Here is a 27,872-nt window from a genome sequence, read left to right on the forward strand (position 1 = left end):
GGGGATTCAGGCCCGTCGCAAAAACTTTGCGATGTACTCTCAACGTAACATAACAGTGATACTTGCCCACAACTTTTTAGAGGTATTTGAGGCATATGCGACTGGCATAATGATGCCAGTCTGCAATGAATCGCCAGTGTCTATCTCGGAGCCTGCAAGACACTTTTAGAAAGAAACAAGTGGGAGCTCGAGAGAGGAGACCACTGCTATACAGATGCATCATGGGTACCAGGGGGTATGGTGGATTTCTTTCCTAGGAACACACGCTGTGCCCTATTGACCTTTGCTCATGCCACTCTGCACAAAATGTGCAGAAAATAAAGGATTATGGATGAGGAAATGAATTCCATCCCTTGATTATTTTATTGCAGCAGTAATTTCAGACATAAATCTTATTGGAAAACTTTGAAATATACCTCCGAGGATGAAATGAGAGTCTTTTATGTTTCTGAAATCTGCAATATCATGAAGTAACAAACTACCGTCAGAATCCAAATCGTTCCGTTCAACTGGTCCAGTGAATTTACGACCTCCTCCCTGTCATTTTGGAAATAATTATTTCATCATTAGCATATCTGAGCCTATAATTGGGTGTAAGCTGCCTATTAAATGCTGCACAAGAACATTATCTGTGATGAAAAATAACTACTAAATATCTCTTGTCACTCATCACGCAAAATATAAAAGTTTTATGCTGTTTGCCACCATGAATGCCTGTTGTGAACAGCAGCAAATAAATTACAATGCTAATAAATACAATTATCAATTCTAAACACAAGCTATAGAAAGGAAATTTGTCACTGCAGATTTTTTCAGACCTAAATGCCATATTTTGAGTACATTTTTACTTAAGTATTTGTGACATGATCTAAAAGTAGTTCTAATTTATTCTGCCCAAAATTAAAGCAATATGACATACAGTAGCAAGATATTCTGTTTAGTAAGCTAATATAGGCTAGTGTATGCATGTAATGACACACTTAGAGAGTTTATTTAGATAAATACATTTTCATATTGACAGCAGAGGCTGCATGCAATAAAGGTAATTGCAAAGGTCTCCATAGTTAAAAATAAATTGAATCAGGGATAATGATAATGATAGACATACAGAAAAGACACTATGACACAGTCATGAAATTAGTCTAAAAATCACACAAGCCCAGAAGCCCATGACCTCAGCTGGACAATCACTTCCTGTCCAAAGGCACCTTTTCCTAAAGGTCTTAACAGGACAGGTAAGAAATTGCCTTCTCAAATTGGGTATTTTCTTGTCTGGAAATTGTTAAGCAGTGGTTCCTATTTCTTTTGAAACACAGTGAATCTTACTATTAGCATTCTTAGCACAAGTTAATACAAAAATAAATATTCAATCATACCCAAAAATGTTGACTTTTTTTCTTCAAACATTCTCTTCACAAAAGGTGAGAGTGCCAAAACCAGCCCGGTTATATTATATATTAATATACTAGGTAATATTGAGGAAATGTCCCATTTAAAACTGATGAACTCATCGTCCTGGATGTCATGAAAAATTGAGTGTGTTACTCGGAGGTGCCGGGAGGGAGTTGGAAGGAACGAGGCAGTAGCTCAGAGCTCTCCCATTAGACGTATAAGTGACTCATTTACAGCAGTACAGGTTACAGACACTACTCTTCTGTCTGGACCACTCATTTGTAACCTCCGAGACTTAAAGGGGGGGGGGGGGTGTTAATAATTTCCCAATGCCCCTGTCTCCCAAGTTCATTTGCATTTTTAGAACGAAAAAAAAAAAAAAAAACACAAAGAGGACTGAAGTATTACCAAGGCTTCAAACTCCCACTAGCTTTTTATTTCTTTTCAGGGAAAAAAGCTATCCACCATAATGGCCTACTTCCTACATGAGTGCATGCCGTTCATTCACTTCACTAAGTAGAAACAAGTGCAGCTGAGAGTCATGCTCAGGGTCACAATGATCAGAATGGCTGGTCTCTTGTAAAGTCATTTAGTTTTGTTTAGTACAATTCCTTAGTTAGAGTTTGGATGACCATACTGTAGCTGCGATTGTACATTTTTTTCTGAAAGTCTTTCTACAACATCTAAAATCAAGCACTGTGCTACATATTTGGAATAAAAATAGCAATTTCAAGAGGTTCCTTGCATCATCGGTGCTCGGGCCCCAATAAAAGGACAGACTTTTCTCTTGCTAAGACTACTTTCATACCCATTTTAAGTATCTGAATAATCTAATCTAATCTAATAGTCTGCATCTGGCTTTCTAGGGTAAAACAAAATCTATATACATAAAAGGTGGTAAACCTTCTATAAACATAATGGTATGGTAAAACATTTCTACGACAGATTTTATGTGATAACCCATAAAACAAAATAAATCTTTTTGCTTTAAAATAAAAATCAACTGATAAATAAAAGTGCACAAAGTTGAAAAACAGCCAAATATTCATGTAAAAAATGCACTTCAAATCACATGAGGAAAAGGAGATGCATCTAAGGATGGTTGTTTTTGTATAAAACCTTCAGTTGCGCTTCGTTTGATGGAGGTCAACCATCTTGAAGTCTGGCCTTGTGAAATCTACTCCTCCTTTATTCCATAATTCATTATAATTTCAGCAATATTTTTCAAAGACAAGGAGTGCCATGGGAGATGGTGAACTTTGCTATTGGCACGTATCTCCAACCTTCTAAACAAACACACTACCCCCTTTCTTGGCAGGCAGTGCAATAATCTATCAGTCCAGGCCTAGATTAAAAAAGAAACACATGACAAGGTCAAAAACTAATTTTCAGAAACAGTTGGGCTCCAAATAGAGACACATAATCTGTCCGTGCAGCGCTAAAGTTTTGCTGCCATTTGTCCATTGCGCTGAAGTGTGCTTTAAAAGGGAAAAGGTCATGACATTGTACAATTAATAAATTAGGGCGACTGTAAATTTGCACTTTTCTCCCTCATGAGAGTTTGAACTGCCCATCCGGTGGGATGGCGCCACATTAGCACGAGCTAGTGTGATTAATGAGTATGGATGGCCAATGTGATTTTGAGAGACATGGTTTTTGAGAGAAAAAAAAAAAAAAAGCTTTCACCAACATCTTGGAGCTCATTTTAAATGGAATGTTTAAATAGGGGGTTAACGCAATCCTGTATTTGTTGACATACTTGGACAGGGACTTGGACAATAATTGCAAAGCATGTTTGAGAGCTAGTTGCCATGCAAGAGAATCAAGTCCCAAAGCTCTAGCCTGACAAATTCAATTCATGAAGAGCATCTCAATGCACTATATTTAGTAAACCATTTCCCATGCGATATAGAGTTCTAATAAATGTCTTTGGGTTAGAGACGTCAAGAAAACTTCAGGGGCCATTCAATTGAAGACTAGTCAGTCAATGCAATTTCAAAACGACGCACAACAAAATGAAACCAATACACAGTCGAAAGTAGAAATTTTCAGAAGCCGCAGTAAAGCCTTGTCCATATTATAGACTTGATGAAAAATGACCCCCTCTGGGCTGCTATTCAGCATTAGAAATCCAAAGGAAATCACTAACTGCTTGTCTTCATGGAAGACTGAGAATGAGAAATGAATAAATGGGTTTTGATTCACCTTCTGCTTGGATTTTTGTTAAGCAGAACAATACCTTCTGAAATCCACATGCTCGTAAATAGAATGTCATCACTTCCCCAGTTTCCTAAAGGGAACCCATTAATCCCCATGGATTTTGCAATCTAAGTTTGTTTCTTTAGGACCGCCGATTGAATAAGCTGATATGATAGGTAGAGAACCATGTTGGATCCTCTTTTGACATTAATTTTACAATGTTTATTTAAATTAATTTGATTTACAATCTGCTTTATGTAGTAGGACAGAACTCAAGAATCACGAACAAATTAATAATAATGGAAAAGATCCTAAAATGACAGTTACCATGCTTGCATTTCATTCAGTTCTATTCAGTCTCTCAATGGGCATTCTTATTTCACACGTGAATGTGTACGTCACTTACACATTCTGTTTTCCAGCTCCTGTACATAGCTGCTTATTACAATACCCGCATCTCTTCCCAATAACTAAATACGTGTGCATCCATGGATAATCAAAACAAACAATAAATTTCATTATGCGCTTCATACAGTAGATCAAAGTAATTGATATTCTTTGGGCATGTATTTGTTTTGAGGCAGTGAGATGATGCTGCTGCTGCTATTGAAAGAATGAGGAGGCCATGGACTGATCACTCTTCGGGAGGAGACAGATTCGAGAGAAGTGTGTAATATGCAGCTTAGTATGAGCATGTCATTTAAACTGCTCCAGTCTGCTGGAAAGTTTGGATTCAGATTTTGAATGGATTCCTCTATTGCTTGATATCGCTTGTTTTTTTCACACAGCTCTCTACTGATTGAGCAAGTGTGACATTCACAGTCAGGTGCTGACACTCACGGCACTTCATAACTGACATTCTTTCTTAAAATCTTGTCTTCATACAAATCAAGTTGTACAAATTTATACAAAAGTGGCAACATTTAAAATAGCTCACGAGCTCAGATATGAATATAAATATGTAATATATGCCTTTGTCAATGGGGAATAATAACACTCTGCTAATGCGGGCAACAAACCGGCATACTATCATGTGTCTTGTATCATCATAGTCTCCCTCTCCCTTTTTGCATCTTGTGTCTCAGTTATCGCTATAGTGAAAATGACTGTTAATATTACTGTAATATTTTGTTGCAAAGCCAATGTGATTGGAAACTTTAAGATATCAAACAGGTCAAACAAAAAAACAAAACAATTACATTAATATTTAATGTCCCATTAATTCATTTCTTTGATAAGAAGTGAGATTCGCTTCAAAGTCTGCATTTCTTTTGTATTTCTCTATTTTAGGGTCTGTATTTCTTTTGCAATAATGACCTACTTACATTTCATTACAAATTTGGTCATACTCTAGTGATGGTAGGCTACTGTAAATAAGATGTTCTAAAGTAAGAAAATGTGAACAATTGGACTGTAATACAGTATTGTATTACTTGCAGTAGCTGTGACTTGCTCAATACCTCTATAGTGGTTCAGATGTAACCTTCAGAATTTTAAAGTCCCCCTGTGGTGAAAATCAAGCTTTTAAATGTTGATTAGATGTTTTTTTTTTTTTTTTTTTAAATATGCTTTAAGAAAAACTATGTGCAAATTCATAAGTCAGCATCATTGCTAAGTATTAATATTTTATTTTCATTTTGGTGATCAAAGATGAGTTTTAGGAGATACAATTGTTGACTACAGGGGACTTTAAATACCCTCTATGGATGGTTAGGACTAGGAAATGGGCTACAATACATTTAAGCTCGTTCCAAGGATTTAGACTCATCATCCATGAGCTGTGCAGATCAGAGCATCATGCCTAACCAGCCACCCCCAACTCCAGGAAACGACAACTGCTGGCAGAGGCTCTAGTCTATACCAGCAGTGCAGGCTGTCACTGTCACAGGCATTGTCAAAGACATGATCAAATACTCTTCCACTCTGCAGCCTGAAACGCACACACTTCTCTTCCCAGCACCCACATACATTGAGATGAACTGTCAAAGAACCAAAGATTAGTAGATGCAACTCACAGCACACTTATTGTTATGCATGGATTCTGAGCAGAGAAAAGGTGAATACATTTATGAGGAACCACAGGAAGAGAAAGAACGTCAGTGTGGTGCGTACAATTCATTCAAGACCGGAAAATGCACCAGAGGCCCGTGCTAATTAGTCAATTGTCCAGACAGATTAGGTAGAAGGTGGAGTGTAGAAGTGGCTGCAGGATATTTCACATCAGTTTAATAGAAACCCCTCCCACCCCTCTCACCCAATCCAACAAGGCGGGATTCGTCTATAAATTTCATGCACCAGTAAAAGCAATTTAGCTGTGAAAATACACCAATGTAATGAGGACAAAAAACGGGCCTGAATCTGTCATCTGAAAATTTCTTTGTTTGTTCAGGTTTTTTTTTTTTTTTCTTGTGCCTTCCATACCCAGAAACTGTAGATAAGAAAAACGGGGCCAAATACCTCCCAGCCCATTTTCATTTGAAAATGTTTACACACCCATATTTATTATTCATAGATAAGACGGTTTGTTTCGAAAGACAACAACACAAAAACCTACATGATAAACTGCTGTACCCTTTTACGAATATCCTATTGCTGAGCAAGGCTAAAGCACAGTGAATCAAAACACTTCTGTACAAATGCCGCTCTCTATACTTCATCGCTAACAGCAAGGTGGAATGCCTGAGAATACCAAATTATTCCCTCTGCCACAAACAACTTCCAAAAAGTGCTTATCTATGACATTGCAAGCTTACTTTCAGCAAGATTAGAGGTGGAGAAACTGCAATTCAAGTCGATAAAAGCTACCACAAAGGGTCCTACACATCAAGATAAGGGAGGTTGCTGCTGGCAGAGCACAGGAAACCATAGAGGGATTTTTCCATGAAAACAACAGAATGCGAAATAATATTTTAAATGATGGAGCCACGGTTAGAGGCTTTGTGGTCACGAGGTCAAAATAAATAGCAGCACAGACGAGTTTAATCATTGCAGTGTTACACCCCTTCTTAAACTGGAGAAAAGCAAAAAGTGAAAAAAAAAGAAAAAAGAAAAAGCCTTTTCAAATGATATAACACAACATGAGATTCCACTAAACTTAAATTAATATTTAAAGATTTCCAAACTTTACAAAACCCCTGGAGGCTTAAACAGTCACCTTTTTGCCTCATGTAACACCACATTCCTGTCATTATGGCTCAAGTACCCAGTCATCAACAGAAATGTCTCTTAACTGATATCATGCACAGGATTATAAAGCAAGCACAGCTGTGACTCACCAAGTACATTCCTTTCCTTTTAATAAGACACCGGAACTATTTTATCAAATCACAAGTTTTAAAGGTTTTGGATACAGAGATACTTTTTAAAGAAAGACCTAACAGTGAATTTTGAAACACAGACTCATTGGAAAAATGTTACTGCGATTTCTAAAAACAAATGAACACTAGAGGTGAACAGCAGTAAAACAGCAAGAACTCTTAATCGTTTTCACATAATTATGATTAGCCTTCAGGGGCAGATTTTAAATTTTCCACGCCGCTCCTTGCACAATTATGTTATGACCTCAAAACACTTTTTACCATATAGGCTAGTGCATGATTTGTAAACTAATATGTTTTGGAGTTTACATCACTTAACCAGATCCATATGTTCATTTGCACTTATCAAGCTTGCTCAGTAGCTCAGCTGGTACAGAAATGAAAATGTGATGCGGAAATCTCGGGTACAAACCCGTGAAAGACGAGTCACGATGTCACAAGCTCAAAAACAAGCTAAAATGCTATACTATTATGTTATGATGTGACATTTGCTTTTGTTAACACTTCCTGGTAGGTTTTAAAGCTACACTGTGTAAAGTTTATTCTTAGCTAAAAACACTTAGTTCTTTCAAAAATATATGTGCTCATTAATGTATATTTACTTCGTTCAAGTAATAAAGTATTCTCGTGAGTGTGTAATATGCCATTGAAAATGCATACGGGTAAGGGGTTCTAATGTCGGTCGCCATGTTGCCCCTCCATCTTGAAAGTACATTAGCCAAAGAGGGACATACCTGTTTATTCAAGCTTTGCCTTTCGCATTTACTCTCGAGTTAACACTCATGGACGTGGTCGAACTGAAAGCCATGTTAATCTTAGGCTACATTGGCCCCCGTAGGAGTTAAAACGAAATTGGAATTGAGAGGAACAGAAACTAATATACACTGGATGGTCATATACCTTTTCACCACTAGATGGGGGTAAAAATCACACAGTGTAGCTTGAAGTTATGACGGTGTAGCCAACGTTATTTTATATCTGGCGCAAAATGAACCTTTGGTCTAATAACACATTGGTACCTAGTCGACCGTTCTATGAGATTTGCTTTCATGATAATCGAATGTAAAGAGTTTTATCTCTAAAAACTGTTTGGGGTATAATGCTAATAATGGGCACATAATAAATAAGAAATCGCTAGTTTATACCACTACCAAGGCTCAAAATAGCCCCACACTAACACAGTAAGATAATGAGTGTACAGACCGTTTAATAAGAATATACTTTATAAAGACAGGAGCCATCTTTGGAAAACAGTCTCGACTAGTCAAACAAATTAGTAGCGCCAATCAAGGTACATTTCAATTCAGAAATGCAGAGATCAATAGTCTACAAATAGATGTAATGAAACGTTGTTATATTCACGTTAATCTCTTCCGGAAAAAAACAAACACGCTTTTAGCGCTGTCTTTGAAGCTGTCGCGAAACGTGCATGACGCAATGTATTTAGCATTTTGCAAAAATATTGCAACAAGAACTTTTTTCGGATGATGTTCAAAAAATACATACTACCACATACTTTTTGATGTTTAATGGGAAAGCTGCACCCAAAAATCTGTCAACATTTAGTTTCTGCTTTCTCCTGGAGAAATAGCCTATGAGTCAAACAGGTTTGGAATGACATGAGGGTGAGTAAATGATGACAGCATTTTATTTTGAGGTAAATTATCCCTTTAAAGTTATTGAGATTAAGGTTAAAGAAACATTTCGTGTTCCAAATGTGTAGCGCTAGAGTAAGTAGGCTACTTCTGTTACCTCATGTAGCCAACTGCATCTGTCCCAGTCTCATGCTGGCCATTCTCAGATATTAACCTCACGAAAGACTGACAAATGGAACTAATTACCATCCTGTGGCAGGAGACCATTTGGTGTCCACAGAGAAGGACTGCATGCTCTGCACCCTTCAACTCATCAAGGTCATGTTTTATATAAACCACTGGGCAGGGTTCATTACAGAAAGTTCCCAATCAAATGCAGCACGTCCGTCACTAATGCAACCAAATGAGTGACAACTGGCTCAAATAACAACAAAAAAAAAATGCAAAAGCATAGGAGAAAGAATGTGCTTCTTGAAAATTAGCATAAAAATTAGGACACATTTCACTGTATACACTGCATAGCAAATGTAAACCAGCGAAACCCATTTATCTCACTCTCCCAAGATAAATGGACAGAAATGATCCCTACACGCAGGCAGGTAAAAAGCATCACTGCTTATAAGCATGGACAGGCACGTCATTGAATACATTAGGCTTTCATTTCCTCCATCAAATGCACTATCCTCAACTTGCCTCAGTTCTACAAAGCAATTGAAGCATAGTATGTGCAGAATATATGTTTGATAATGCAGGGTTCAGGGTACACTCACCATTCAGAATTAAAATGGCTTTTATTATTTAAATTAAGTTGAAATGAGGTTGCAAACTGGAAATGTTCATATACACTGCTATAACTATTTTCTTTTTTTATAAGCAGCATATTCAAACATGTTATATTCAAAAGTTTGGGGTCAGTAAGATTTATTTTTTATTCAGCAAAATATGCATTAAAGTCCACTCATGAAAAATGTACTCACCCTCAAGTTGTACCAAACCTGTTTGAATTTCCTTCTTCTGCTGAACACAAATATTTTGAAGAATGCGAGTAACCAAACAGTTGATTGACTCATTGACTTTCATAGGGGGAAAAAATGCTATGCAAGTCAATGTGTGGCGACAACTGCTTGGTTTCTTGGATTTGATTTTTATTTAGAAAGGACCATGTGCAATTAATAAAATAAATGTAAACATTTGATGCATTACACCAGAGTTAGCCTTAGGCTAATTTACATCTGCAGTCCCCGAATACAAATAAATACAAATACATATAGACAGTTTTGTAGCAAAACGGAAATATTTTTTTTGTTTGAATGGATTGTTTGGTCAGTATTAATGCATCTAATAAATATATAGGCTTTTTTTCTTCTTAAAAAAAAAAAAAGTTTTAATTAGATTCTTCTGTTGTGTGACTGTTGAATTCAACATCCTGTGGCAAATTCCAGCACATCAATGAACAGGAAATACATTTTTAATTTAGGTCAAATTTGCTGTATTAATACAGCTAATGACCACATTCTCATAGATCGGCTAGTGAAAGCAGCATATATATATATATATATATATATATATATATATATATGAAGAGTTCAGATGCAAAAGCCTCTAAGTGCCATTTGAAATTTTCTTCTAAAATGATCATTTTTATCAAGCTTGTATATTTAAGCTCAGTAATTTCACTTAAATGGCAATGAAGATTACCTATTAATTGTCATTTAAGTGAAATTACTGAACTTAAATATACAAGCTTGATAAAAATGGTCATTTTAGAACAAAATTTCAAATGGCATTTAGAGGCTTTTGCATCTGAACTCTTCATATACACACACACTGTATATATATATATATATATATATATATATATAAGAGGGTATAGCTTTGTGCAGTCAAGCTCTACCAAATATAAAACATGAAGGTCTCTTGCTGTCAATACCCCAGCTGTGCACTGCTTATATCCAGATGCATATTATTTTGCACTAATCCCTTGTCTGTCAGGCTCCATTTTTAAACTCCAAAGCTAATTTAATTCCGCTAGTGTGCCGTGGTGAAGGATTGAAGCAAAGCCGGCAGCGCAGCTCCACTGTCACTACATGCTTCATAGCCCAACACTATATGGCCTGAGGTTGGATAGAATAAACATATCTAATCGGTCTGTCATAAAGCAAGGGAATTAAATTTATTTTGCTTTCTCCATTCAACATCATTATTGTTTAAGACTCTGAATGTATACAATGTCTTCAATGCTTGAGCTTTTGTATTGCCTGCAATTCAAAATAAAAGGGGTAAAGATGTTACACCATTAATCACTATGCTTCGACATGCATTGAACTAGAGGAGAGTTATTCTTTTAAAAGCGGATTGTTGGTCTCATCTAATAGACGACTGCGTCAAGAGAGACTACGGGACATTTAAGTGTTTCATACACACTCTAAAAAATATTGTTGCTTTAAGTAACCAGATTGCCTTAAAATTTGTAGTTCATTGAATTGGAAAAATTAATAGTTAATACAATGAAGGAGATTGATTTAATCATCAGAAACTCAAAATATTATGTTATCTGAACTACATACATTATCTACATAAAAATGTTGTGATTACAAATCATGAAAATATTTTTTTACAGTGATATATATATATATATATATATATATATATATATATATATATATATATAATTTTATTTTATTATTAACAACCCAGAATAACAAAGAAGTATACACACATTTGGGGAATAACAGTTGGGCTGAAACCATATGCACACTCAAAGGTAAGATCCTTCATTAAATTTGTCCCTTAATGGTACTATTACTTGTCTTTGCCCTACCAAGGGGACGCATTTGCATTCACAATGCAGGTCTAACTCTACGGTGCCACTAATTGCCTCTAAATTTAGCATGTTGGCTTGTCCATGGCACACATTAAGAAAGAAAAGGCAAGAACTAAACCATTACGGAGGGAGCGAGAAGTAAGGCAATATGAGGAGGAGGGATTCAATCATGTGAAGGACATATTTCAATGTTCAAGGACGTTTTCAGAAGAAAACAATGTGACACTGCATGGCACCGCCACTACAGACATTTAGAAACATCATTTGTGCCATGCAAAGAAATGATGCTTGACATTCAAAATAAATGTTCATTTCAAGTGCAATTATGTTTAAGAGTCAGAAGTTAGGAATGAAGGGTTTACAGATAGCTTTAATGTGAGTGCTGAATGGAAAGCACTCCTGTGAGGCCAAAATCAACATCCTTCATGTCCTTGAGGATTTGCTGTAATAGAATATAACTCTTCCTCCAGCATGAGCAAGGAAGAGGAATCAAGGTTTTTCATTTTGCATTCAGATTTGTCATTTAAATGAGAAAAGTGCAGTTGGCTCAGTCTGAAAAACCCAAAGTATTTGGCAACTAAATTTGCACCTCATCTCATCCGCCTACTGTATTGTTTTTTTTATTTTCTACACAGAAGATCAAATAAAGCAGTACCTTGTGGCCAAATGAGCAACTGCATACTTTTGACCCTGTAGATCAATTTCTGTCTCTGTAGTTTATCTGCAGAATAGCACTAAAAACACCAAGGTCATGGGTTTGATTCTCAGGGAATGCATCTGAGCAAAACATCTGCAAAATAAATTCTTAGATTCTCTTTTGGAGAGATACACTTCTCTTCAAAAGTTTGGAATCTCCAAATATTTATAAAAAAAAATAAATAAATACACTGTAAAAAAATATTGTTGGTTCAACTTAAAAAAAATGAAGTAACCTGGTTGCCTTAAAATTTTAAGTTCTTTGAAATGGAAAAATTGAGTTAATACAATGAAGGCGATTGATTTAATCATCAGAAACTCAAAATATTATGTTATCTGAACGACGTAAATTATTTAAGTTGATTTGACAAAAGAAAAAATGTTGTGATTACAAATCAAGAAAATATTTTTTACAGTGTAAGGCTGCATTTATTTGATCAAGAATGCAGTAGAAAAGCAATATTGTGAAATATTACAATTTAAAATAATCGTTATCTATTTTAATATGTTTAAAAAATAAATTAATAAACTCTTGTGATGGCAAAGCTGATTTTTTTTAGCATCATTACTCCAGTATTTAGTGTCACATCAATCTTTTAGATTTGCCGATTTGTTGCTGAAGAAACATTTCTTATCAATGATGAAAACAGTTGTGCTGCTGGATATTTACTTTTTACAGGATTTATTATAACAGCATTTATTATATATGTCTTTACAATCATTATTAATTAATATAATACTTTCTTGATAAATAAAAGTATTACTTTAAAACTAAACTTCTTAAACTGAGTCCCAAACTTTTGAAAGACAATGCATGTCAAGTCATTACTGACTGAGCAGATGATCATTACACTGATTACTAAATAGGTGGAGGCGAGTTATAAGTGTTGGTTATAATTCAAATAAAAATTAAAAACAGAATTTTTTTTTACATTTATTTTATTCATTTTTTTTTTTATAAAAACATGTAATTTGAGAAAGATCTTATCACCACAAAGATAAGGAAAATACAACCAGATAAAAGTTTTTGAACACTGGAAACAATTTATATCAAATATAGTGAATACTAGTAAGGGCTCTACTGTATATGGTGTATTCATCCCAGATTTTGAGGTTTTACAAAATCATTCATCCTGGAAGAAGGAATCTAAATCCCCCATCTCCTCATGGGCCTGTTTGGAGCTTTCCTGAGATGGACGGGACATGTTTGATGAATTTTCTTGGCTTCTTTGTGACGCGTCAACTTCTTTCTTGATGTCCCGGCCTCCACCCAGAAGCTTCTGACTCTCCGTGAAGTACTGGTTAGGGTGATTAAGAGAAAACCCAGCGTCCTCAACCTGTAACAAGCAACAGAGTTTAGTATGCAAATGACTATAGTTGCTTTTGTGTAATAATGTGTATTTATTTTGCAAGCCAAGTTTAAATAACTGCATTGAACCTGGAACATTAAAAGGGTACACAGGGAAATTTAGGCTGGTAGTTTTCATTTAATCTCTCCTTTCTTTCAGCCTTGTTTACGGCAAAGCCTCTCACTGATGGATCCCTGAAAGCGGCACTGCACTCAGAACGCTGCACAATCCATTTGTTTCTAAGTGCAGAGGATATGGCTGTTTAATTATGCCTCAATCACAGCACGCCCCTGATACTCCTCATGAATCAAAGTTTCAAACCCATCTCTGAATCGAGTGCACAGGGGTCTCTGCGGTAGTTAAGCTGTGGACAGAAAGATCTATTACACGGATCCATCTCAGAGTGAACGCAGTGGGCTACCCTTGCCCAGCGACTCTGCTGGGATTGTTTCATGTTTATGCATATTTCATTTGGCGCAGAGGCCTAGAGACGGATCAATTCGGCGGACGCGCAACAAGCTCTCCTTCCAAAGTCCACCTCTCTCGCCTCCCCTTCTCCTTTTCATTATTCTCACTATTGTTTGATTTATTGCGCTTGTGTAAATATTTCATCAGAGAAGTATTACATTTTGACCTTTAAATAAATGCTCCCAGTGAGAGAGGAATGCGAGCGTCTATTTGTTATGTGCCGTGGATGTGAAAGTGGAGAGCACATATGGCAGTGATTAAAGTCTCCTATGCTCGGGTTCAACAAGCGTGTTTTTGCAGCTACTGTAGGATGGTTGTGGCATCGCGTATCAGACTTAAGGAAGGCGAGATGGTGAGATGCCCCAACAAGAATGTTTTATTGTGCCTGTTAACGTCAGAGGTTTCATCATTCACCGACCCTAAAATATGAGTCATGAATTTCCGAGAGGTGATTTTCATTGGAGTTGGTGGGGGGGAGGGGGCAGTTTATCTTTCAAATCCTGTTATTGCAGGCTGTTCATCAAGGAAGCCATCTTATTCATTTTCCTGCATCATAAACCGTTCGCACTGTTTGGCTCAGGGCTATTAGTCATCAGCAATGACCCTAGTCCCGAGCGCCCCGGGGCCACGAGCTAAATGATGCCCTTGGACTGCAAAGGCGCTGCCGTTTCACCGGGAGCCATTAAAAGCCATTATATCCTATCAATGACACTTTGAGTGCATTACTGCATTAAAAGAGGGGTGGCGCAGACACAAACACTGTTATAAAGCTTTCTTATTGAGGGAATAAATCTAAACGTGCAAGAGATTAGAAATGTACACACACGCTCTTTGATTTACTCATCTCGACATTGCAACAACAGCAAGTGCTTACGGAGATGTGTGCGAGACTTTGTTATTAATGAAAACTGAGACAAAAACTAAAATAATGAAATGACTAAAATTAACTATAGTTTACTACAGTTCAAACTTTTTTTAAAATAAATCTATAATGCAGAAAGGATGCATTAAATTTATCAAAAGTATCAGTATAAAGAAATTTATATTACATTATTATTATTTACAATTTTACAAAGATTTCTCTTTGAGCTCTTAAAATATTTTAAAAAAATCATACCAAACACTAACTTTTGAATGGTAGTCTATATTTAATGTGGTCCCAAATTAATAAAAAAAAAAAAAAATGGCATAGATAACACAGGAGTGCGACGTGAAATGTAACAACATTAATTTTTTTTTTTTCAAATGATACCATCTAGCGCATTAACTTTGGCAGCCCTAAAATACTGATAGTAAAAACAAAATAAAACTTAAAACTAAAAAGATGATCAATTAAAAACTACTGAAAATGAAACTAAAGCGAAAACACAATAAATGAATGACATTAAACAACTAAATTATAGTGAGAAAGTATAAAAACCTCTAAAATCGCTTCTGGTAGATGGTGAGAAATGGCTTCGTCGTTCACGACTTTACCTGTTACTAAATCTTCCCCATTTAAAATCCATCTTGTTACACATTGCTGACAAACATCTGAAAGGTTTACCAAGCTCTCTCATACCCAAGACGGTCTCTTCCCCCTCTTCACATTAACCTGTCACCTAGCACATAGCGTCTGTTTGCGTGGCGTTGGTGTGTGTACATTTTCATTCTCAACCTGACAGCTGGGCTGCTTTTTTAGTCGAGGGACAGGGCATAGGTGTCACACAGGTAATCTTGACTGACATAGCCTGAAATATTTCTCTCTGCTTGGCAAAAAATAAATAAAACAAAATACAGAAAGGTTGCTGCCAGGGTCCTATCCACCACCTCCAATTTAATTTTTTTCCTCCTAGTAGAAGTTTAGAAGAAATCTATTAGATAACCATTTAAATAAAGCTGTAGTCATTTTCTTTCTCAACCTGCTCTGACACACAATTATAACCCTGTCAAAGAAAGCATATTGAAACTGAAAGCCCAAAGTCCAATGTGAAAGGGCAATCCACATAGAAAAAGCAAAGATTCAGGACATTTATCATATGATTTTAAAAATGAGTTTCTGCTCCCTTACCTTGAAAATATGACCATAATATAAGCCTTAAACATGCTGAGAAAATATTAATGATCCTGAATAGACAACGTGTATTTAGCCTTCACAAAAAAGCTTCCGATGATATAATTTGTATACGCATCTTCTAAATTCAACAAAAATATAAATTAATTCCCATTCCTTTTGTTTCTGAATAACACACAAACTTATACATATATATATATATATAAAAAATGTTGGAGAAAAAAACAGCTGGTTTTAATTTACGGCTGGTCTACCGCTACCATAAGAATTATTTGCACTTGCACATATGCTGCTAAATATATTTTGAGGTCGCATAGACTCAATTTCGAGAGCATATGCAAACAAAATGGTGGCAGTTTCGAGCCTTGTTGGTTCATTACCATTTCCATCAGCCATGCTGAATTGATATAATAAATAAAGGAACACTATGACAAAGGCCCTATCCCAAATGCCACCCTAAACCCTCAAATGTCAAATGGGACACCCTACGGACTGTGCACTTCACTGACACAAGCAGTGGTCACCACAAATTCATATCAAGTGCAGCATTTGGGACGGAGCCAAAAATGACATCATACAGATGTATGGCTAAGTATCAAATGTACTCATCCATGTTGCTCATAAATAGTTAAAAAAAAAAAAAAAAAAAAGATCTGTGCATTGCATTGGACACCACATATCAGATTAGAGGTCAGCTAAAGGCAGATGTGACTACAATGTTCAGGCTCTGTAAAGACTTCTCAGGGCTGTCCCTAAGCTGACAAAAGCAGGTCCAATTACAGCAGGCCAAAATGAAAAGCATCCTTACACTGTGCGTCAGCTCAAAGTACTTCTGGCAGGCCAGCTGATAGTGCATTCCCTTAACCAGCTCCAAAACCTGTGAAAAAACAGAGAGACAGAGAGAGAGAGATAGAGAGAGAGAGAGAGAGAGAGAGAGAGAGAGAGAGAGAGAGAGAGAGAGAGAGAGAGAGAGAGAGAGGGGGGGGTAAGCAGTTAGGGGCCCGAGAGCACAGTGATAATGAAAAAAAGAGTCTTAAATATTTATAATTCATTTACATGTATGCTCCAAAAAGGTATCTGCTTACATTATTGAAGACAAAATATTAAGAATGGAACAAAAACAGTGAATAGCATCAAATTTCAAAAGCACATTAAACATGTGCTATTAACATGCGTTTCATATCCCTGGATATTCTTTAGCAGAGATCTTCATTTACACCTTCATTCTAAATGTGTCTCTAGCATGATTAGATAGAGATAAGCACAAAATGGAAAAGGCCACTTGAATATTGCACTGCAGAGGACTCGAAATTAGTTTTACCATTCTCACAGATAAAAATGTATCTGGTCTAATGTGCTTCCATACTTTAGAAACAGCCATTAAGTAAACATGCTACATTTTATTTTTTTTAAAGATATCAATGGTATCTTATTAAGACTTAAAATAAGATACAAATTCAGCCTGACAGAAAATGTTTAACTAAGCCCATCAAAGTGAGGGATAATGATTATTTGTAGCACAAACAGTGTCTGTATTACATATTAGTTGTGAAGTTGGGTAACATTAGTGCTTGCGTTTTGCTGAACGTCAGAAACATTCCCTGACCACCTCTGAATCCGATCACGAGTCTGGAGGCGCATTCATATCAGGCTGTTAATGTGGTCATGTGTCATCCAACTGCGCGACAAAGGAGGCCAAAATGTCAAATCAATATCTAAGAAGTCTTTGATAAGCAATAAAAATGAATAACACCATTAACAATGCATTGTGCTATTTTTGCTGAGACAGCACACGTTTATGAGGTTTCAAGTGAGGAACAGGGGCAAAATGGCATCAGAGAGATGGAAAAGAGGTTACACTCTGCTTCTCTTTTCTTTTTGGCTCAGACCTCCTCTCAGGTGGTGCTTTTAACACCATGTATTCCCTGTAGTAAAGTATGGCATTCCACCTTAGCTAACATTGACAGGAGCAGAAATGCATAATACATGGATTTAGAGGTGAGAGACAACACCATCCAACACCCAACTCGACGCTCCGGAGACGATCGCTACAGGGAAGCAATGGTAACATATACAGCAAAACACCAGCTAGGGGTTCGACATATGCTGTGAAAAAAACAATATAAAATCACTGGTTTAAAAATTGCCTGTGAATAACAGTCAAGAGCAGCTAATAACATGCATTACACATTTAAAACTGCACTTTTTTAAGTTTGTCTTAAAATATTTTTGTTCAGACTTTCAAATCTAATTAAAACTATCAGAATAAACATTTAAAAACCAGAGCTTGTTGCCAATTAAATTTTAAAATGATTGACAAAAGAACTAAACTGAACTAAAGGTTTTCCACTATTATCAGGAACATTTATCAACATAACTACTATAATACAAGAAAAATGAATCATAGTCTTGAATAATTTCATTGAACTGATTCACATAAATGACTTGACCATAGCACCCTCTTTGAATCAGAAGTTTAAATCAGAAACAATATGGGAACATTTTAACGCTTTATATGTGTGGATCAAAAAATTGCAATATTTAGGATATTACTTCATTTATTATTGCCAGTAAAACCAGTTAATATAACATGAATATTCAATACATAGCCAAAACATCGTCCTACAACCTACGCAAGTAATCATCACACTTAAAATGCAATTCCTTAATGTAAACCTTGGAAGTCAAAGCTGCACCGTACACAGATTGACTATGTTCTGACTTTGTTTATCATACTAAGTAACTTGACATCAAAAAAATCAGACAGCCACAACATGACACCGTATACTAACTACACGCGACACCGCGATAAAAGCTATCTTGTCCTAACCAGACGCGACGGCAACACGCAAAGTTTCTAATTTAGAAACGGTTCCTATTTCTGCGACGTCGCAGCTGACAGATCCGCCCACACAGAGATCTCATTGGATGTCTTAAATTGCAATGTTCTGTGTGTCAACACAGTGTGTCAAAAACAAATTTAAGTTCTGTGTGTCATGAATATTTAATCATCAAACCTGGACGAGGAGGAACTGATTGTCGAAGTTCAAAGGCATTAGGTCACTGTGCCACAAGCGATAACGAATAATTTACCTCAGATTTTGAAAGCATATAATATAGCGTTCAAAATGAATTCTATGCAAACATACAACTGTACTTCATAACAAAATTAGTCAATGAGTATATTTTGTTAATGTTTTGATTTTTAATAATGTTATTTGTTGATTTGATTGTCCTTGCCCATTTCCAATGCGAGTGCGGGCCAGCAGTGCGCTTTCACAGAGAGACTCCGCCCACACGCTGTTCTGAATGGCTGTGATTTTTGATTGACGTGTGGCATCGCACAGTCGCGTCGCGTCTAGTGTGGACTAGGGGTGGCACGGTTCACAAAACCCACGGTTCGGTTTGTATCACGGTTTTAGGGTCACGGTTTTCGGTTTTGTACGTTCTTGTTATTTTTTCTTTTGATCTTTAACACTCCAGAAATGTACTTCAGCATGTGATATATAGCTTAATTATCCACACTTTAGGATACAGTATTAAAATATATATATATATATTATATTCATGCAATCATGCACAAACTGAATTTGACTCTTTGACTTTAAGCACATTTTGGGACTATCTCAGAGGAAAGCTAGGTGATATATAGATACAGCAAGAGAGAAGAAATTGACATGCTTTTTGTTTATTTGGCAAAAAAAATGAGAATGTGTATCACTATCACTATTTATCACATAAATCTTATTTACACAAAGAAATTAACTTTCATGTATCAACTGCTAACTTTTGTAGCTCTTACCAAAATTCTATCTTTTAAAAGAAAAAGAGAGGAACTCTTAAAACACTGTCTTTTAAATGTCAATATACACGAAACCTCATTGCCTATAGATAATTAAGCTATAGCAATAGCAAAGGCCATAAACATAAAGTGAAATTTAAGTTCAACCTCAACACAAAAACAGTATCAACAATGCTTCTATTCCCAAAATGTGAGGGTACTTTTTTCCACTTAAAATTAAAGTGCAGGGTTTGGAAACGTATGACTGAAGCTCTTATCTATACATAAAGTGCCACTGTAGTTAAATTAAAATATCATAACATGAAATCCAAAATGTTCCCACACACCGGACTTATACCATAGACTCATACGACGCTGGCGCATCCTCCAACTCCCTCATCTCTCCCACTTGCCATTTCTCCGCGTGCCGTGACCTGCAGCGCTCCATACTCCACTTTTACTGGCTTGTTTATTAACTTGAACCGGCGCTGCACAGAGCGATCGGTAATGACATCAAATACCGCGAAAGTGATGAATGCATGGAGCCGACTCGGGCTAGATTGATGTTATTCACCGATCGCTCTGTGCAGCGCCGGTCCAAGTCGAACAAGTTTATGTCGCGCGAAAAGAAAACACACGTCACATACGGGCACGAGGTTACATTGCGCATGCGTCGAACCGTGAGACGCACACACGCTCCGAACCGAGACAAGCGAACCGAACGGTTCGGGTGTTTTTTCATTCACCGTGCCACCCCTAGTGTGGACAGACACACTTGCTGTCACTGGAATTTTATCGCATCGCGTGTAGTTAGGACACGGTGTGAGGCTATAATTTCAGGGGATTTTTAAGTATTACGAAGTGGCATGAACAATGTTGGGATTAAATTCATAACATGCGTGCTACGCGTGTACTCTACATGTTCTCGCTACTTCTTGCACTGTTTGAACTGTGAACCAAACATGAGACCCTTTAATCAGCACTTCCTGAGGAAGGAGCCAAGCTGTGAAGGGCTCTAATTGTAAGTGAGAGAGGAGAGCTGAGTTTTCTACAGTAGCTCTCCTCCAGACTGGTGTCTGGCCCTTTTGACTGTAATGTCACTTTGTCAACAGACAGGTTGACTGAGAAGGTTGGCGTTCTGCATTTTAATCACCCTACTGCCCAGGCTTTTCACATTTTCTGAGGTTTTTAATTATCCAGCGCACTGGGCTGGCTCTGCAGCGAGAGGGCCACGTGCTGCTAGAGCTCCTGGGGTGAACATCAAGCTGTTGCTTCACACGCCCACAGGTCTAAGACTGAACACAGAGTGTATAAGGACACTGCTTGGGGTCTCCAATGAAATTATGAATTTAATTGGATTGGAAATGTGCTACCCTTGGGCTGGCATGTCGGACTGCATTAGGCAGCCATCAGCCATTTCCCTCAACCGCACGATGGGTGGTAGTGGATGAGCCATGTGAGAAAAACACCCCAGCACACCTTACAATGGAAACATGCAAACGATTCTCAAATAACGATTTTCACGCACTTCAAACTACATGATTTATATAACTGAAGTTCAAAATATATAACAACACATCAACACTGTTAAGTACCTATAGTATTTTAAATATAATTTTCCGTTCAAACGCACCCACCCCCCAAAATAACAATAATAAATAAATGTCATATAGAAATATATATGTATTTTTTATGACATATTGATATATTAATATAATAGCTGCCTTAAGTCATCCACAAGTAATCTTAAGAGCACAACCAGAGATAGTACGCAACATTTGACTTCATGAATATATTCTTTTTAAGAGCTTTTTAACATTGAACTTAATGGCCTTATTAAAACCAGCTCGTTAATTACATTAGCGTCAAAGGATTATGACTCCATGAGAACATTACAGCAAGGCTGGTCCATCTCATTTCACTCCCTAGCCCGTTGCAGCTGCTTTAATGTGTTAAAAAAAAAGTCAGCTGAAATTACTTTTAAGAGTACTTAAAAGAACGCATCAAATCACTGGATACAGCAAAGGTCAAAGTAATCAACACAGAGAGCTGAAGCTGTCTTTACACTGGAGAATCTTTCTTTTTGTCATTAATATTACAGAAGTACAGCAGATTCATTAATATTCCAAAAGTACTGCAGGATGGGGCTTTCAGGGATGCATTGTTAAAAATGAATTGCACCATTTTTCTGATTATTATACAATCGTATCATTTTAAATGTCAAGCCAATGTCCTTTCTACACAATATTTGGTAGATTTTGTTTGGTCTGTGGTTATGTCGAGGTGAATTTACACAAATAATTTTCAATGCCAAGTTGTTTTAAAAATCCCTTTACACTCTTAATGGCACCTCGCTTAAAACAGCCTTGCTGAGCCTGCTAAATATTGTGTTTTAGTTGTCAGACAAACCTGATTGATCCCACTAGGGGTGATTTTATAGGACTGCAACTTCTGTTTCAGTAGCTCAGGGTCGCTGTGGCGGAATGGACACCCTGTGAGGATGGAGAAAAGATGGAGAAAATGGGTTTACAAGCATCACAAACAGTCCAAACCAATATGTTTTACTGGAAAGCAGGAATATGACCCACACGTTTTTTGTGCCCTTGAAGGCCACTGCTAGATGGGGGTCGTACTTGTGGGGTTGGTTCTAAAAAAGGAGGCTAAATTATCCATACTGTATGATGGTTAAAATAAAAGTATTTTTGCAGTTATGATCATGTAATCCAAGGTGGAAATTCCAAGCAATTGATTTAGAAAATTGAGAAAATATAAGATCTTTCCAAGGATTTATAACCTCCAATTGAATCCATGCACCCAAAGACTACCAGCAGGCAGTGCGGTCGCAGGTGGGGTGCGAGGCCCTGTGCGAACTTGAAATGCTAGCCTTTAGCTCACCGTTTTTCGGTGAAATGCCATGTTTGTAGTCAAGCAGCGATATGTTGCTTGCAAACTTTCCATTCGACTTTTTTCCGTTATCTATTTTCGTAAAATTCTACCACACAGCTGATGTCTTTGACATGGTAAAGGAGGACTAACAGTAAATTAAATGCTCCCAATTAAACCAAGGCCTTCTAGTACTTTCTTCAATCGGTCATTTATTTTAAATGTTTTTTGTATTTCCTGTCATTTTTAAATCAAATGAATTTGTGTGTGTGTGTATAAATCAAATGAATGCATGCTTGCTGAATAAAAGTATATATATATACATTTATATGTATATAAGATGTTAATACTTTTATTCAGCAAGGATGCATTCATTTGATTTATACACACACAAATATACATTACATACACAAATATATACAGTTGATCAAATAATTGATTTTCATTTTTTAACATCATATGGAAGTACACAAGTAGAAAAAATCTATTTGATGTTAAAAAAGGTAGTCTAAACAGCTATGAAAATGTTATAAACTAAAATAAATTGATGCTATATTATCAATGGAATATTTCACTTTTAAACAAAGTGCCAGTGATGTATAGCTTTGTATTTTAGAACTGAATGCCCTTCACCATTTGGCATACTCAACATTAAGTTCTCCATCCTTCATAGTAAGCAGAACAGTGATGCTCAATTTTGAATCAATTTCACCAATTATGTGCATTGCCAAAAGCAGGTGTTATCAATTAGGCAGCGCGGACTTTATCGGTATTAAACGTAGACTGGTCTTTTTTTAATAACTAAATCAAGACCACCTGCGTACTAAACAGTCTTTTAATTATCTTCACTACAGAACTAAACATGGGCCTCGGGGGACCGATCGCATATAAAACCAACAGTCTGACTCAGTAGGACTCACCATGGTAGTCGCCTTGGCTGGGTGGGTTTGACAAAATCACCTTCATGCAACTGTAGGGGGTGTAGTCAGTGCGCTTGCCTTCCTTCCCAAACATGTGGCGGACGCTGTAGGCATATGCTTTATCAAACTGCAGAGCAAGACAAAGATGAGAGAGAAAAAGAGAGAGACTGAGTTTGAGGGAGAGGACAGTAAAGCATGCAAGAAGAGGGGTAGGAATGGTGGGGAGGTTGTGGGTGAAACTAAGACATTGTCGTACATCAAGTGGGTTGTGGCAGGGCGTTTTCCGCTATGAAATATAGAGCTATTAGCAGGGACCTGCTGTAGCAGTGTCGCCAAACCGCAGACAGCTGTGACTGGATTATGGATAATGTGGCTGCTCTCGCTATCTCTCCCATCCCCCGTCTCTATTTCACTCTCTTCACACAAATCTCATGTCTCTGAGGCATCGCCATCAAACCAAATTAAAAAAATTAATGCATGCAAAGGAAAGCCATTCTGTTGAAGAGCTACTACCTCAAGCAGAAATATAAAATAACTGTGTAAAAGGTTTAGAGAGCAAAGGAATTAACATTTATAATAACACTCTAATATGCAATTTTCAATATATACATTTATTACAAATAAACTACTGTTCAAATGTATGGGATCAGGAATAGGTTTTTGAAAGAAATCTCTTACAGTATGCTCACCCAGGCTGAATTTATACAGTAGTATCATGAAATATATATACTCAACTCTATTATTTATATAGCACCACTAAAAACAACAATTGTTGAACAATTGTCACTATATCAAATATCATCAACATTTAACAACATGTACGACATAAATTACAGAACAGACAAGATACAGCACAACTCAACTACAATTAAAAGTCAAAGAAAGAAAAGGTAGGTTTTAAGTTTTGATTTAAACTGATTTAATGAAGTGTTGAGGCAGTTCTCTCTTACTCTCTGTGGTCATTAAAAATCCAACCTAAAAAAAAAGGATGTCCTTCGAAAGAGTGGGGGTGCAACCCCAGCATCCTGGCCAAATTTGGGAACATGAAATCCACGGGGAGGAGTCGGATCCAGATCCAACTCCCCCCACCTTACATATTCCTAAACCTACCCAGCTCCACCCCCTGATCCCTAAACCAACTCCACCCCTCGGATCTGGATCCGACTCCGCCCCCTGGATCTTGTGTACTGCAATGAGGTGCTACTGAAATTTGGCCCCATTGGCCTCTGTCCATCATGGCTTCCTAATCATCCTCATAAATATATTTTCACTCAGTCTCCTCTCCACCAATAAGCTGGTGTGTGGAGGGCGTTCTGGCGCAATATGGCTGCCATCGCATCATCCAGGTGGATGCTGCACATTGGTGGTGGTTGAGGAGATTCCCCCTTCTATGCAAAGCGCTTTGAGAGCAGAGAATTATTCTGCACTATTACAAATTATTATTATTAGTTCTAATAAAAACAGTTAGGCTGTTCACAAACGACCAACGTTCGATCTTTCGGTCTAGCCCAAGGAACATTTAACAGTCTCTGGTTGGATGAGAGACATGGTTGCAAGATTGTGAACAGGTTGCAATCTCTGGTTGCAAGATTGTGAACAGATAATAAATCGCAAATATATATGGGAGCTAATCTATTCACAGATTTAAAAAACCAGCAACAAGACTTTAAAATCAAATCTGTAACAAATTGGTAACAAATGCAGAGATATCAAAACTGGAGTGATGTGCTCTCGTTTACGCACACCAGTAAGGAGCCTAACAGCTGCATTTTGTACCATTTGCTTGGTTAGGAGATGCTTGGTTAATACCCAAGGGAATTACAATAGTCAAGCCTTGTTGAAATAAAAGCCTGAAGCACCCTTTCAAAGTCCTTAAAAGAAAGAAATGATTTTACTTTAGCTGTGACTTTAGCTAAAAAACAAAAAAACAAAACTGGTTTTGACTACCGTACTAATCTGTTTGTCAATTTATCAAAAAAACCTGCCTAAATTCTTCACTAGGAGTTATACACATGGAGACAAACGGCCAAGATAGCAGCTTCTGAAGATTCTAACATTATAATCACAGTTTGCCTTCATTGAGGTGAAGTAAATTTAGGGGCATCCAGGCCTTTACATCCACCAGACAAGCATGGGAAATGAGATGCCGTGTTTCTTAAAAATCGACGCCAGGGGAAGTGTATACAAGGAGAATAAAATCAGAGCAAGAATAGAACCTTGAGGGACCCCACATATAAAAGAAGCTGCATCAAAAGTAAATTCACAAATAATAACAGATAACCTTCTACTATTAAAATAGGACTGAAACCATTTAAGAGCATTTCCCTGAATGCTCATCCAGTGCCCCAAACAAGAGATCAGAACAGAGTCAATCGTGTCAAATTCCACACTCAAATCTAGCAGCACTAATAACACAGAAGACTTGCCAGAGTCAAGAGTCATTTAAATATAGTTTAAAACTTTTACCAATGCTGTTTCTGTGGAATGTTATTTTCCTAAAAACTGATTGACAAATTTTAGGCAAAATAGTGTGTTCCAAATCCAGAGCTATCAGGTCTAAATTGGACTTTTTGAGAAGTGGAGAATCATGAGATGAAGAGGAGATATTTAGCCTAATATGCCTCATCATATCCACAAAAAATGTGTCACACATAGCAAGAGACTCGATGGGGAAAAGACCAACAGAGGGGTTTAACAGCACAATTTATAGTGGAAAAAAATTGCACTTGGATAGTGATAATTCTCCAACCTCTAGGTCATTAAGATCCTGTAACCAGCTCCTTTTCTCAGTCCCTCCTTCACATTGCAAATCCAAAGGTGACAGAGCTTTCACGGTTGCTGCACCTAAACTTTGGAACAGCTTACCTTTTAATATCAGTGCCTCTCCATCGCTCAATGTTTTAAATCTAGTTTAAATACTAAGTGTTATACTCTTGCATTTGAGTGATGCTGTCTATGTTACACCATGTATTTTTATGTGTATGTAGAAATGTTTTCTTAATAGTCTATTATTTTTATTTTTTCTCTATTAACATATTTGACCATCTGTAAAGCACTTTGGATCAAAAAATGTTGCGTTTATGTAGTGCTCTATAAATAAATTGACTTTGCTGCTTTACTACTTGACCTGAGCAGCTTGCAGTCAATGAGTCGACCACAAACTCCTCTGTACACCAAGGTTTTTAGAGTCAAATGTGAGGCCATCTGTCTGACATCCAAAGCTTGGCAGAAATTGGGTTCTGCCACAGGACAATGATCCCAAGAACACCAGCAAATCTATAACAGAATGCACTGTCTATACCTCAACCTGACTGAAAGGTTGCAGCGGGACCTTAAGAGAGCTGTGCATAAATGCCAGAGTAGGACAAGAAAACAACAACAACAACATATGAACATCTAATGTGGCTATTATCATACAAATTAAAAGTGACGTGAAACCTCCTTTGAGCATTACCAGGTCTTATTGGTGCTTTCCGCAGCTTTTTCGGTGTGAGAGCTGCTGTGTACATCACAGTCCACCTTGAGAAATATGCTGTATGCTTAGGAAACCATTACATTGTTTGCATTTGATGAGGGTCAGTGCATTCAATCTTTGCGCTGAACTCAATACACCAATCATGTACACTCTGGTAACTATCCAAAAGGGTAACCTAGTCCCCTGAGCTGGTTATGTCTCAGCTAAGAGAAGGAGAGAGAGACTAAAGACAGAAAAGACGGGAGACAAAAAAATAGCAAGTAATAACCATCCACAGCACTAAGATGCCATTACCATTGTAATAAAATCTGTGAACTTGACAAGGTGACTATCTACAAGGTTGCAATTAAACAGGCCATAAAATCAACTTACCCTATCACAAATTAATGACATGATGGGTCTATAGATTGAGGCAGCCCCTCCAGTTTTGATATCATACCCATAGCCCACAACTGTTCTTGTGATCTGTTTTGTCCAAATGAAATTCATTTTTAACCAGTAAATTTTGTCTTGGTTGACTGAGATTCCATCCAGGTGTACATTTCAATAACACTACAGTTTGAGCCAAGCTTGATCTGCTCTGAATGTGAACTCAAAATCTAATCGGCCAATACAGAGTAGAAATACTCCCCACTTGTACTTAGTCAAATAGGAAATGGTGTATTCATATATTTCTTAACTTAAGAAAAAAACAACAACATGAATTGCAGGGGGGGGGGTGGGGGGGGCGGGTAAAGCAGGGCTTGATTATAGTTACACTGTCAGCAATATATATTTTAAATTGTACCACTATGGGTACAATAGCCCATCACTGGGGCAGTACCCTTAAAGAGAAAACTTTGCACCTTATCTAGCCTTAGAATATGCATATTACTTGATTTTAAAATATTATTACCGGTATATAAATCATTCAATGGGTT

General features: G+C 37.1%; 1 protein-coding gene across 2 annotated transcripts in view; it reads right to left on the bottom strand.

The window, feature by feature from the left end:
* Nucleotides 1–13,063: 13,063 nt before the first annotated feature.
* The window catches only part of prim2 (DNA primase subunit 2), a 57,769-nt gene continuing 42,960 nt past the window's right edge, over nucleotides 13,064–27,872 (bottom strand). For both annotated transcript variants that reach the window (XM_039672957.2, XM_089116989.1), the window contains exons 11-14: nucleotides 23,478–23,604; nucleotides 22,084–22,166; nucleotides 16,702–16,770; nucleotides 13,064–13,360 (exon numbers count right to left, since the gene is read on the bottom strand). In XM_039672957.2, the coding sequence (XP_039528891.2) occupies nucleotides 13,148–13,360; nucleotides 16,702–16,770; nucleotides 22,084–22,166; nucleotides 23,478–23,604 (492 nt within the window). In that variant the 3' untranslated portion in view covers nucleotides 13,064–13,147. The remainder of the gene's footprint in view (nucleotides 13,361–16,701; nucleotides 16,771–22,083; nucleotides 22,167–23,477; nucleotides 23,605–27,872) is intronic.

This window comes from Pimephales promelas, chromosome 11 (genome assembly GCF_988280905.1).
Source record: "Pimephales promelas chromosome 11, fPimPro1.hap1.1, whole genome shotgun sequence".
Lineage (NCBI taxonomy): Eukaryota > Metazoa > Chordata > Actinopteri > Cypriniformes > Leuciscidae > Pimephales > Pimephales promelas.